Below are 14,053 nucleotides of genomic sequence, written 5' to 3' on the forward strand. Positions count from 1 at the left end.
TCCATACTATTGATGGTGACTTAGAAACCAGACTAACTTCGCGCGTCACAGCTCTGTGGTCACGTGACGTGTAGTACCGCCAAACATGAATTTAGGATAAATTAAGTATATAAAATTTAGTATGCGAGTAGCTGGTTTAAACTCAAGGCCCCAGGCTCCATCACCCTTTATCTTCTGTTTGCTGCTATCAGTTTTCACCACTAGTTTTCCATGTTGCAGGCGCTCGGTGGGTAGTGGACTGTAGTGCCCCTAGCCCCTGGCGTATTTAAAGGTATTCCACTAACGTTAGGCCTATTAATAATTAGTACTATTAGTATTATTGTTTCTTTGTTTTATTTGTTTTATTTTGTTTTGTTTTTCCATTTAGGCCTACTGCTATTCAATTCATGTAGTGTGGAAGTTCTTCTTTTATCTCCATTTTATATCTTTTTACCTCATGTTTGGCTACCCTTGTTCTGTTAGTGCAATCCTCTATTCATTATTTTGTTTTTGTTCCCATATGCAATCTCATTGTCATTTATTGTATGTGTATATCCTGGATAATTTTTTTATTATTATTCTGCTTTTTAAATATTTAATTACCGAAGAAGTAACGCTTTATTGTTGGATGTATTTATTTATTGTTTAATTTATACAAGGTGCCATAAAGTATTTTTAAATGTGTGTTTTTAAAAATTTATTCTTAATGTCTTCATGTTTTTACATGTACATGTATATACAGTATACTTATTTTATTAATTTGTTAATTTCCCACATCTTGATGTGGGGAGACAGGTCTGTGACCACAGTGATTCCATATTACTTTTGTCTCCCCTATGCCCATCTTGCTTGTGATGTATATTGAATTTTTGGCATGAATAAATAATAATAAGAATAATAATAATAATATTACCATGGTCTAGACTAATTACTTGACATGCTTGACCCCAGTCATGGCAGTCCTGTTGCTGCTTCCTTTGCAAAACTCCAAGCACTAACGTTAGGACTCGGAGTTCTGCGACAGGGATGCCAGGGCCTACATGTAGGCCTATGCTTATGGGGGGTGACAATTGATTAATTAAAGTGTAACATTAGGAGGAAGGACATGAAGGGAGGGCTGGGCATACAGTACAAATGGTTACAAGGTCCCTTGCTTAGTTTTAGCCCCACTACTAGTGTGGCACGGACTCTCACTCCCAATCCATCCTTAGCCACACATCCGTATACTCAATTTCGTGTCGGCGTACTGAACATTTTCGACACACCTGCTTATCATCTTGGGCGCAATTTCTGTTGCACATGGACATGATCCCCTTGGGTTCCATACCGTGATATTGTTTGACCAAGCAGGAATAAGTGGAAACTCTTAATAATGTTTTCTTTATTGTTTTGTTTGCAGTCTTATGATGCCACGTCTCAGTCAAATTGAGTGTGAGAAGTTCTTCCGCCAACTGCAGGTGGTGTCATGCTGGCAGCCACTAGCCACCGCCTGTCGTTTTAGCTGCGACCAAATCTCAAGGATTAAGTGGAATGATAACGATGTTGGAGAGCAGAAGTTTATGATGCTCTGTCAGCTGCGGCAGCGAGAGCCTGAGAATTGGGCCACCATCCTAACAGAGGGTCTGGAGGATCCTACCGTTTCCCGAATGGATGCTGCAGATGATGTCCGGCAATTCCTACAAAGAGGTACATAAACTACTCTGCTGAAAAATGAGAGGATGTGTTTACAGGAAAACGACGGTCCTTTGGTTGGAAATATTGCATGGGCAAGCAAGTTTATGTGCAATGTGTGCAGGTGTGCTTTCCGGTCTTTGCGTGTGTGTCGGGCACGTATAAGAGGCCAGTCAAAAAGATTTGGGGAGAGGTGGAGCACAGGCATCCTCGGGGGGGGGGATATGTGCCCCCTGTAGTTCCCCACTGAGCTTTGGAGCTATTTTTGGTTCATGATGTCACGTAAATCCTAATAAAGCTGTGGGTTGATAGTGGTCACAAACATGAAGTTGTGGGGGTCAAGTTTTTATCAAAATTGCGACTCAAATTATTTTACAACTACTTGAAAGCTTTGGTTTCATACAGAACCACATTGAGCATCCAACGCTGATGCCGATACTTACATAGGACAAGTACCAACTGCATACAATGTGCTGGTCAGGGCTTATTTCAAGAAATTTTATCAGTACTTTCACAGCATTTCCAGAAATTGTCACTGAATTGTTTCTCCAACTTACCATGTCAAATTGGATTCTAAGCCATGTATGGCACTGGTGTTTCAGGCCGTCTTGATTTTGGTTTTTGCTGTTTATGTTTTAAATACTTATACAATTAGGTAGTGCAGATAGCATTGATGCAGCTAACTGTGGTACTTCTTCTTCATCAACTTCAGCCAGTGATGGGGCATCAAGCAGCCAAATGTGGGAGAAAAAGGAAACTGCATCAACCCCACATCAACTGAAAGGTAAAGGAAATTGTGCGGTCAAACAAATAGGAGCTCCACTCTAATTTTGGTAGGGTGTATGTTTTGGATGATTAATGAATAGGCTTCCTGTGCAACCCACTCAGTGAAAATGAGTCATGAGTCACCGGAGCCACTTTTGAGTTTTATTTTATGGTAGATCAAGGAATTTGAGCGCTTTGTGTTGATGCGTCACTCAGTTTGGAATGATGAAAATTGTGTAGATTTTAAAATGTTGATGACTCTTATTACTTAAATACTGCAAGATTCTTTCCAAGTCCTCTAACTCGAAAGTGGCTCATTTTGGCAGAGCGGGCCGCATGTGACAGTTTTCTCACTGTGTACATTTTACCAATTTGATTCAGGAACGAGGAAAAGACCTGATACTCAGCAGATGAAAATTGACACGGACAAAAATGCAAAAAGGAGAATCCAAGAGAGTAAGTACCGAGATATACATGTACTCTAGAGGGAGAGGCTATTTTATCACTTAGCCCTTGCACTTAACATCCTCAAGTTCCATCTATCTCTTCTTGGATTACAAGCTTTGTAACAGGAGCCTCTAGCTGTTGTGAGGCCCTTTCACACTGGACAAATGGGGGGTTGTGCAAAGATTTCCAACCCAAGTCACCCTGAGTCTGATTTCTCCCTAGTCTGAAGTCAGTCCTGCTGGATAACAGGGATCAGATTTTGAACCCAAGCTAAAAAACTTGGGCCTTGGTTGAAAACGGTAGCATGAAATGAGTAAGGTTGAGTATGCCCTAAGTTGTGTCTGTGAGTACTTTCTTGTGTAAAGGTCGTTGCTTTGACAGATATTTATCAGCATGTAGATAAACCCTAACCACCAAGCATATTGTTTGGCTTACACTACACAGTACTACAAAATACTAGGTAGTAGCCTGAGCCTGAAGGACCTTGCGCTACAGATTACTACGTCTGGCTAGGTTACTTCCATTGTTACTTGTACAGATAACAATATTCATAGTGCCACAGCACTGAATGGTACATTGTCTTATCTACTGTATCTTATGGCTTAGCACTGAATAATACATTGTCTTATCTACTGTATCTTATGGCTTCACAGAACAATGATGTCATGTCCTCTTACAAGCGACAGTGCTCAGTACTACATTTTACTACAAGTAGTAATATGTGGTATAATGTAGGGTTAGGGTTAAGGCTGACTGTTGTATTTGAATTCAAATTTCGGACACCACCATTCTCAAGTTTCATTCTTTGTATCTGTATTCAGTGTGGTATCATACTCAGCAAATCAAAAATGACAAATGGAAAACTTGCAAACATGTTTGCCAAGTTGGCTGGTGTGCTTTAGAAACAAGGTACTACAGTATTTCAGAAGAGGTACATGTAGCTTACAGCAAGTTCTGTTCCCAGGTTGATGCTGCACAAGCTGTAAATCCCTCTGGTTAACCTGAGTTGAAGTCAACCCTGCGTGAAACAAACTCTGTTTGCTCAAAACAAAAATAACAAATGTGAGATGACATAGGGTGGTACGGGGCTTGAAGAATAGAAAAACTCATCCTATGGCTGCCAGGGGTTCATCTAGGGTCGATTTCAACTCAGGTTGAGAGGGTTATGTGTCAAAAACCAGTAGTCTTGTTTGTAAATGTAATGCTTATTGCTAATCTTTAATTCATAATTCTGCTGAAACTTTCTGGAGTTCTGCATTTTGAGTCCTCCTTTCTCCTATTTTTTCCCCCAGAGGATGTCAGTAGAATCAATGGTGCACAAGGCAGTGATGATGAGCTGTCTACAAAAGGTATTCAAATTCCTCTTGGAGTTTTATCAGTCATTTTTCACAACTTCACATGCATACTACATTTTGTGTGCGCTACAAAGACATACATGTATGTCATGTATGTGTAGCTACAGTTCACATTTGTCTTTATTGTTGAAGCTTGTCAAGAAACTTTAATTCTTTCATGTTTCTAATAAAATGGTTTTGTCCAACAGATTAAGTGAAATTCTCTGTTTTTAGGAGTAGATTTTTTTTAGGATTTTTATAAATTGTGTAAGTGCATTTTTCTATTTGGCACGGCTTTACCAAAACTTTACTATTTTCTGGGCCCAATATCATGGCGCTGCTAAGCGAGGCCTCCATGAAATATATAAGCTGTATAAAAAGCATGCTATACCTTGGGATAAATTTACTCAGTGCGCACACATTCGCAAGCACAAACCATGCCATGCAACGCCATGAAATGGTGTGCACAATTTGCAAAATCTTCTGCAACAATAAGCAAGACCTTTCTGGTAACTGTTAAGTAGTACCATGAAATTGGACCTTGAAATGTGCAAGAAAGGTAATGCAGATCTTGTGCAAGTTGAGGTCTAGATAAAGCGTGTATTCTGGTGTTTTTTCTGCTCCTTGAATGCAACAAAATTCCACTGAAAAGGGGGATACATGCATGGCACGCCTTCAAGCCTTGTACATGTACCATGCACTTACTGTGTGCTTGCTCAGTATTAGTTGAGGCATGCAACATTGAGAAGGATTCATATTTGGTGCATTCAATTAAAAGTGTTTAAAGTAAAAATTAGACTTTTGCCAAAGTATGTTTATTCCAACGGATGAAATGGTAATGTTAATCTCTCTTCATTCAGTCTTTTTAGTGGTGTAAATCATACCCTTTTATGAAACGATTTAGAATGTCCTTGCACTGGCAAGTAAGAGCACAAGTAAAACGGGAAATTTGTAGTTAATTTGCAAAGAAAAATCTTTTACCAAACAATAAACCTCTTTGAAAGAATTAGATTGTTCAAGCGAGTTGATAGCAGCTGAATTTTGATTTCAGAGAACATCAGCCCCTCGGATGGTGAGAGTGACGGCAGTGAAAGTGGGGAAGATGTGTGCGACTTGGCAGGTGATGCCATACCACCGACTACACCTGGTAGGTATTTTGAGATGTTTGCACGGGTCCCGTAGGTTTAACACTGCTAGGAGCCTAACTTCAAAACCACACACCGAGTTGTGCATTTGGTCTTTTCAAATGAGGTACCAAGGGAATTGGAGAGAACTTTCACTGGTTTAAGTAGATTGCTGGTTTTGCAGCATGGATGGAGGCAAGCTGGGCTTTCAATATCTTTTTAATTCCAGTTTGTGCATTCAACACTCAAAAAGATAAAATTTTATACAGAACACTGTTGACCCTATTTAAATCACTGAAGTAGGGTTGAGAAAAGTCATGACATAATGAAATACAAGCACAGTCCACATTTAATACGAAGAACATTGTCAAAATAATTCTATACTGAGCAAATTCTGTGAATTCCCAACTTTTTGGTTTTGTTTTTCCATTCCTTTTATGACAAAAGTCCTGATCAAAGTAAAATAATTTGGTCTCTGCAGTTTTAGAGATGACTTCATATTTCAGATTTGGTTTTGCGCTTAAATGCATATTGGGGGAGAGAAACACAGCAGCACATGCACTAAAAATTGGGCAAGCACTGTTTTATAAGCAGAATGTCACACAATTGATACTTCTGTTTTTACAGAAATTATGTGTAGAAGTTCTGAACATCCCAATGAAATCAAGGATGGATCAAGAAATAATTTCCTTTGGGGGGGAGGACAAACATGCTATGTGAAGGGGGAAAAAACTGGGTTTTTTTTGGGGGGGGGGGACTCGTTACAGCCTTCCTGGGAGTTGAGGCTACATTTGGGGGCTTTTTATGTGTATTGGCAGAAATTAAGAGAAAGCCAACAGATTTGGTTTCATTACTTTTCATTAAAGACCGTTTGCTCGGGGAGGGGGGGCTATGGCTTGCCATTGCACTCCCGTGTTTCCACCCTTGAATAAAATCAACAAAATTTCACAGTTCTGAATTGAAACTACTTGTACATATTCATGCCTTACAGAGAAGTATTGTGATGCAACATTGTGCCCTGTTCAAAATGGAGTTCAGAATAGTTATTGTTAAAAAGTTTGCCTCCTTCAACAAATGGGTTCTCACTAATCAAGGTAAAAGTTGAAATGTAGTTCAAAGTTACTGATCTATTTTTCCTTAAAATCCAACACCAAATTATAACTTTTTATTGTTACTAGGAAAAAAAGCTCCGCTGAAACCTAATGATGAACAAGGAGCCGGCTGTTCATCATTGCCACCTCCCAAAGTGAATAAAAAGGCAAAAGGTGTGTACTGTTTACTGCATTTGGAATGGTGAAAATGTCATGGAGTGTCAACATTTCACTGAACCCTTCTGCTGGTGCTCTTTTCCATTATTCCAACATCTAGGAGGTAACGTGCTTGCCTTCTGAAACTTTCTCAATGCACTCTAGTACAGGGCAGTCTAAATTTTAAAAATGGCAACATTTGATGGAAATCCTCAGTTGCACACCAACATGTATCAAGTGCTGTATTCTTGAAAACACCACCCAAGTTTTAGGCTCTGTTGACTCAGAATTCTGTACTTATATTCTACCGGTATATATGCAGCACAAAATTTGGAGCTAAACTTGAGCAAGCACAGAATCCTTATAATCCTTATCCTAATAATAATAATACTCAAAGTATTGTGCGAGTACAAACCTGTGAAAGAGGCTAACTGTAAACCAGAGAATTTTATGACATACGTGTGGTTGGCAGCAGTTTTTGTGCTAACAATAATCAGAGCCATGAAATTGGGCACAGGTGAACCTAAATGCGCAGGTATAAAATGTGGAATTTTAAAGTAAACCCTCCAAGTTCTCTCTTTTGCAAAAGCTGCGATTACTACTTAAATCAGTAGTTAAATATACATGAACCATGTGACTCATGAATCATCCACATAAAAACTAAAGGTGTAAAGTGAGGTAAACTCTATAGTCCTGGGAACTCGAGAGTAGTAACGGTATCAATAAGCTAAACGTTCATTACAAATCAATAATCGTGCCTGTTTATTCAGTAAATAATTTGAAACAACTCAAAATATGTGAGTAAAATACATGTACCTTGAGCTACATGTACATCTTAAAAAGTGACAAGGTTTTTTTTGCACACTGTAGTCACAGAGTAGTCCAGCACCATCTCATCAAATAGTTTTCAATTTTAACCATAGATTAAAATTAATAAAGGAATGTGATTGGAAATCCCAATGCCTCTCAAAAGCGAAGTTAATTCTGTAACTTGCTTTTATAGGAGAAACGATAATTTTAAAATGGACATGAACTGCACAACATTAATTTGTTGACATTAAGGATGTTATTTTCCAAAATTTCTCTAGGAAAACGCCCAGGAGATGCCAACAGAGATGATCCACCTAAACAACGTAAGATACTTGATGTCAACTTATTTCAAGGTTACCCTTTTGAGTAGTGTCTTGTTCAAACATTAACTACCTAGGCAAATAATTCTCTGAATAAAGTGATGAAAATTTATCTCCCAAATTTCTAAAACTGTTGCTTCTTGATAAAACAGAATCTTAAGATTTCATAGATATGATCTATTTACCGCATTTAGGTCTGGAAACTGATTTTTCTCTCAAGTTATCAGTGTAGAAAATGAGAAATACTATTATCAAACTTGGTTCCATTTTTTCAGGCCGGGTACCCGTAAAAAAAGGTACCTGTTAAAAAAAAAGCCACGTATGAAATGCATGTATGTGTAAATTTTAACAGTGAAGGGCAGAACTGCTGAAAAATCATCGTGCCGGAACGTCGTGCTGCGGGCATAAATCAGGTTATGAGATCAATGAAGCCATTTTGTTACAGTGCGAGAGCTTATCCTCTAATGTTTAGAACAATCGTGTGCTGCTTCCTATGTATGATAAAATAGGCCAGCCTTGCGTCCATTTACGTGATTTTTTTTTTTTTTTAGTCTAAGCTTTCCCAGGTACCCGATATTGACAAAATGGGTACCCAGTTCCCAAACACCCGCAAATGCACACCCCGACTAGTAAATTCAGCCTCATGGTATACAGGACACAGATAAAATACATCTTTCTGTGGCATGTTCCAAAAGTGCGAATGTGATAACAAATTTTTCTTCAAGCAAACTTCATGTGCAGTAAAACGTTATAGAGGCATTTGCAAAGGCATCACCTTTGCATTTACAGTAAACTTTGAAGTTGTGCGGTTTTTTTTTTAGTGTAGAAAATAGGGCAATGTGTGGAGATGGAATAGCACTTTACACAGCGCAATAAAGTTATATATCACACTGTTGCTATGAATGGACCAATCAGAATTGACTATTCAGGATTGGTGAATCAAAAATGTGTTAAAAATGTGTAAAACAACTGAGAGGAAATGTTGACTCACAGATGCACTCAATATTGTCAGAACTGCTTAGATGGGATGATGCCTAATCAAGGTTTTTGATGGGGGCACTTGTTATTTCTTTTCATGACATGATCCATTATCTGCCTTGCCGGTCAATGGAGTTGTCAGCTTTGTAGACTTGCTTTGGGGATCTACTTTGTTTGCTAATGTGTTCCTCAGATGTATTGTTGTTTTGGGGGAGGGGGGTTGTTGACTGCAGTGCCTGTTTTTCTTTACTGGGGGGAGTGCCTCAGTGTCTGTATTGATCAATTGCTTTGACTTCTTACCTTTGTGCATATACATGTACATGTATATGTTAAATACAAATTTTAATCGAACTAGGCCTAAGGGAATTTTCAAGGGAAATTTTACTTTTTATACACATATATAATATTTTTTTACTAACGGTATTGGAGTAAAGGCTACCTTCAGGTCATCAGTCTTAAGTAGACTTTTTGTTTCTCCTGCATGGCTACTAGTTTGTCCCATTGTACTGCTTTTTGTATTGCTCTGTATTGTGATGTGTATTTTTTTGTGTGGTGCAGAATAAAATAATAATGCCCGGGATACATACTCCAGTATTAAAGTTCAGTTCAGGGTGTACCATGTGTCCTTTGATAACACTGACTGATTTCCTTCCCCCCTTTGATAGCATGTGGTGATCGAATTAAGATCGCTGATCTATCACTGAAACTAGCCAAGAGGAAAAATAACAACTGGTACATAATAGCATGGAAAGATGGTGAGGATGTGAGAACACCACAGAAAGGAAAGACTGGTTACTACTTCCACTGCGACCTCCGAGATGAAAGTGGAGAGGTAGTTCGCTTGGCAGTGTTTATAAAGCATAAAAAGGATTGTTTGCCGGTGTATCGGATGATTTCTAAAAGTAACAAGAAAAAGCCAGTGTGCCTGCGCCTGCTGAGGGTGGAAGACCAGGGAGAAACATGGAAGAAGGAAAACAAGAAAGATTGCAGGCTGGTCTTTGATCACAATTCAGAAATCTTTTGAGCAGAAGTGTCGGATCTCAAGAAATAGGGAACATCCACTCATTTGGGAAGTCTGGCCTGATGGTTTTGTCACTCTTGACTGTTGGGTGTGTATGTAAGGGGGGGCTAGTCTATGTTGTGTCCTCAGGCAGGAAGCTTTACCCAAACAGGAGTGTACATTATAAATGGGCACATGTATGAGCATTGATGGCTGTGTTTGATCTGTTTGAACCGCAAAGGCTGTTTTTGAGTTAGATGTCAGGCATGACAGTTCATATTTATGAGCCCTACAAGTAAAGGATATGACGACTCAATGAGTACCTTGGGCAATTTGCTATGCTCTGCAAATAGGCCACTGTATGAATAGCTTGTGACTTGATATTACGACTTCAGATTGTTTGATGCAACTATGGAGAGGTTAAAGCAGTCTGCTGCATCCCTCATCATCAGTTGCTAACAAGACTTTTAAGGGTGTTGAGATGGTTTGATGCTCCATACATTTATCCCAGAAAGAAGTACTTCAAAAAACTGTCACAGCAAAAAACATAAAAAGTGAAGTCGTAGTTGTGTGGCTGTAAATTTGCTTTTAATAAGAATTCTGAAATATGTTTCTCCCTAATCTTTTTTCAAAGAAATTACGTGCGTAAGTTATACATTGTATAAATACCATGGACAGTTTAGCCATTCCAGTTGCCCCATAATATGGATGATTTTAAACAGTCAAAGTACCGCTTCACCATGAACTTGAACTCCTTGCTGGTGTAACATGAAATGCAGACTCCCAGCAAATTGGATTGCTTTTCCCTACCTGTAGTTTTGTTAATCAGTCCATATCCAAGCTTACCGCACATATTTATGTGAATTTGTTGATTTTTTTTTTAAATTCTGTAACTAAATCCTATATTTTTTGTTTTTGTTGTTTTGTTTTATTTATTGTTTTACCAGGTTACTTACCTTTAAATTCAGTTTATTTTTAATGTGTTCACCTGGACCCTTTAAGAAAGCAGTGAAACAACTGATCAGGCTACCCTGTTCAAATTAGACTGAAATCAAGAAAGAAATACCCCACTCGCTCAGGTGTTAGAGGTTCAGATACTTCTGGCACTCGCTAATAAGCTATCAGCTGGGTCAAATTTCATGGAGTATTTCCTGTAGAGCAGATATGATCAGAAGGTAACTTCATGTACTGGTCAAAAATCATCTGAAAATAAGTCACAAGAAATATGAAGTCTAATATTTGGTTGGTTATCTGCTTTGTTAAACTAATACAATCAAACAGTGACAATAAGGTCACTGTTAATAAAACATCCCATTTTTAGCAAGATAACTTTTTATATCCCAAAATCTAATAATGTTGCAATAAAACTTAATTTTTTTAAATCAGTGTAAGCTGGATGCTGCAAGTTTTGAAAAAATGAAAAATGCAGAGTGGTTTTGACACTTTGTATAAAGGCGTGTGCACAATTCCTGGATGCTCTTAGAAATTTTGAATTGATTAGTTACAAATCATGATTTATAAGCGTATGTACTAGTTATAACAGGGATTGATTCAAGCTGGCCTCTACATAATATACATGTATCCAGAACATTATACAGTGTATGTGCATTCAGTTTCACATATTAAAAAGTGTATGAAACATTAATCTGGTAAATTCAAGGGCTATAACTGCTTGTTTGTTTAAAGTGTATCCGCATGCTGTATTTCTCCATTTCTGCCTTTGTATGAGTGGCACGATGTGCAAGAAAACTTCACTTCTTGAAGAAAATTTGCATAATTATTAGGTTTATTCATTCATACAGCAGGGGAAATCGTATTACAAACTGTGTCAGAAATAGTTTTGTACTTTTTTTTACACATACATGTACGATTCCCTTTCTCATGCTTGCTATAATGTTGATTTGTAAGAAATCAAATGCATTAGCAGATTTTTGTCACATTACATGTGTAAAATTAGGTGGCGTATGGTAGAGTTAGTTTACTACATGCACATGTATATAAACTTGCTTTATGTTTAAATTGAGGAGGTACATGTGAGACAATTTTAACTCCTAGAGTTGATCGAGAGAATTGCTTAGTGTGAAAAAGCATGAATGTTTGCCATCAGTTACATGTACCTACATTTGCTACAAAGTAGCACGTGCAGTCAAAATCTGTCAAGGACCCATTAATACAAGCAACATTTACAAGGAAAAAAAATCGGATCCCAAGTCTGTTTTGTGTGTTTTGGAAGACTGGCAATACAAGATTACACATTATTAAAGGTGATATGTCAATTCAAAGGAACCTTATAATGGTGTTACAATGTATTAGATGCATGTAGTAGCCACATGTACACCCATTCACCTTGGCTGACTAGAAAACACCAGTCTGCTTTTTTTGGGGGGGTGGGGTACTATCAGACAACTGCATCAAGTAACAACTTCACAAGTTTTATATTCTGCCTTTATAAAGAAAGTCCAAACTAGACTGTAACATTTACAATAAGACATGTATTAGTATGTTAGATGTGCCTATCAAACCAGTGGCATATCCAATGGGAGGGTGCATCCTGAAGGTATTTTGCTAGGAATTGGAAACACTAGCATTTTAGAAAAAGTACAAGTATTTCGGGGAGGGAGAGAGAGAGGGGCGAGTAATGGGATTCTATTACAGATGAAAAATGTTTTCCATTCTCTCCCCTAAACTCAAGCCCCGGGGAGGCCACAGTGTAATCATTACTGTTTTAACCCCTTTGATGAGCGTAGAAACTGCGTGACTAAGAGATTGAGAGATTGGAAAATTACAAAAAAACGCAGTGGTGCACCCAAGATTTGATGTTGGGGGGGGGCATGGTTAACACAATGTCAATGTCCCATGATGCCTATCTATTGTGCAGTATCCAAGCTCCCATGTAATGTTACGGCCATCCTACATACAGCAGCGTATCCAGCTTTTTGTGTCAGGGGCAGCAAATTCAAAAGTGCATGTGGCTACAGGGTCATTCAACACGATGTTGGAGAAAAAATTACTGAAAGCCTGACTCACTGTCCTGACATCCTTGCTTTTGTTTGTTGGTTTCGGTGCTAATAAATGTATCTGAAAAAATGTACTGATTTCCTTCCTACTCGCCTATGAAATATGATTTGAAAAAAAAAAAAACACTGTTGGGGGGTGTGGGCAAGTTGCCCCCAGGCCCCGCTGGATACGCCACTGATCCTGTGCATCTCCCTCACTAGACACCGTCTTCGTAAAAAGCGTGTTTGTGCATTTGTGGAGTGCTCAAATGTTCTAAACATACATGCATGTTGATCCAAACTTTTTTGAAGTGTGTCAGAAAAATTTGAAGTCCAAACTGCAGATGCAGTTGCCAATCAGAAGAAAGTGACGCCATTTCATAGAGACCTATCAACATCATCAGTGCAATAAAAGGTCTTAGATGTATGGCTATCAGCTGCTAGCGTAAGATTTAGGTATGTATTATATTGTATCTTAATTTGTACTCCCTTGAATGCGGCACTGAACACCCACTTTCTACAGGTTTCATCACTTCTGACTAATCCACTCAGTCACACCTTGACAGACAATAAGACAGAGCACCAGTCTGATTTTCACTTCAGTAGATTTTTTTCACAGGTTTTTCAAGTCCAGGAAAATTTGCAGTGTGTATCAAACTGCAACTTGTAGCTCACTTTGGCCTCTTGCCGGCCCTCCATACCCCTCATCTTGCTCTAACACAGTGACATTCCACATGTACAGAGGTCTGCGTTCTGTACTCTCCGCTATCATTCCAAAGTGTTCGGTGCATCTTTTCAAGAATGTTCCAAAGTAACTGAAATAGATTGGCACTCCACTTTCATCTCTCAGTTTACCGGTAAAATGATAGTTGCCATTCCGTGTTTTTTTTGTGGACGCTTTTCAAATAAGTGATCCCTCACTCATCAGAAGTCAAATACAGATTGTTTGCCAGGAAATAAAGCAAGCACAAGAAATATAATTGCATATACCAAAACACTTGCATTACAATTAATAAAGAGTTGTAAAAATGTCCCAGACTGAAAGTCACACCCGAAGACCCTGCATCCATCACTCTTTAGATGCAAGAACCAAGTCGATGCTTAAGCTACATGTATTTGTCTCTTCGTATGATTTTATAAAACAAAAGAAATCATAGTCAGCAGTGTTGTAGTCAACACCATCACAAGAACAGACACGAACATTCATGAGACCAGTAACAATGACAAAGGACTGCTTTTGCTGCAGTTCACTTGTAGACCTTATGACTTGAATTCAGACTGGACGTCCCGTATTGGTCTTGTGCTGATTTTGTGTGGTCTTGTGAAGACTTGAAATGGTCTCAACTGCATGCAGCACAATAAGAAAAAAATTTGAAGAAGAG

General features: G+C 38.5%; 1 protein-coding gene across 4 annotated transcripts; it reads left to right on the forward strand.

Annotated features, from left to right (window-relative positions):
- The first annotated feature begins 54 nt into the window (after positions 1–54).
- LOC110987606 (uncharacterized) lies at positions 55–11,329 on the forward strand. 4 transcript variants are annotated; one of them, XM_022250470.2, is made up of 9 exons: positions 55–271; positions 1,379–1,665; positions 2,363–2,434; positions 2,797–2,871; positions 4,155–4,211; positions 5,248–5,343; positions 6,499–6,585; positions 7,656–7,700; positions 9,341–11,329. In XM_022250470.2, exons 2-9 carry the CDS (start codon positions 1,383–1,385, stop codon positions 9,697–9,699), a joined length of 1,074 nt encoding a protein of 357 aa, XP_022106162.1. In that variant the 5' UTR covers positions 55–271; positions 1,379–1,382; the 3' UTR covers positions 9,700–11,329. The 4 variants fall into 4 exon arrangements, with proteins under 4 accessions (XP_022106162.1, XP_022106164.1, XP_022106163.1 ...); XM_022250469.2 differs by having other exon boundaries at positions 58–271; positions 2,306–2,434; XM_022250472.2 differs by lacking the exons at positions 6,499–6,585; positions 7,656–7,700 and having other exon boundaries at positions 2,306–2,434.
- Positions 11,330–14,053: the final 2,724 nt, after the last annotated feature.

Source organism: Acanthaster planci, linkage group LG08, assembly GCF_054643075.1.
Source record: "Acanthaster planci isolate LZ-2023a linkage group LG08, COTS_SCS, whole genome shotgun sequence".
Lineage (NCBI taxonomy): Eukaryota > Metazoa > Echinodermata > Asteroidea > Valvatida > Acanthasteridae > Acanthaster > Acanthaster planci.

Bases quoted from the DNA above. Each gene is read 5' to 3' on its own strand.
- LOC110987606 (XM_022250469.2), top strand. From the start codon at position 1,383: ATGATGCCACGTCTCAGTCAAATTGAGTGTGAGAAGTTCTTCCGCCAA. The intron at 2,435-2,796 runs GTAAAGGAAATT...AATTTGATTCAG, and splicing joins AACCCCACATCAACTGAAAG to GAACGAGGAAAAGACCTGAT. The intron at 4,212-5,247 runs GTATTCAAATTC...TTTTGATTTCAG, and splicing joins TGATGAGCTGTCTACAAAAG to AGAACATCAGCCCCTCGGAT.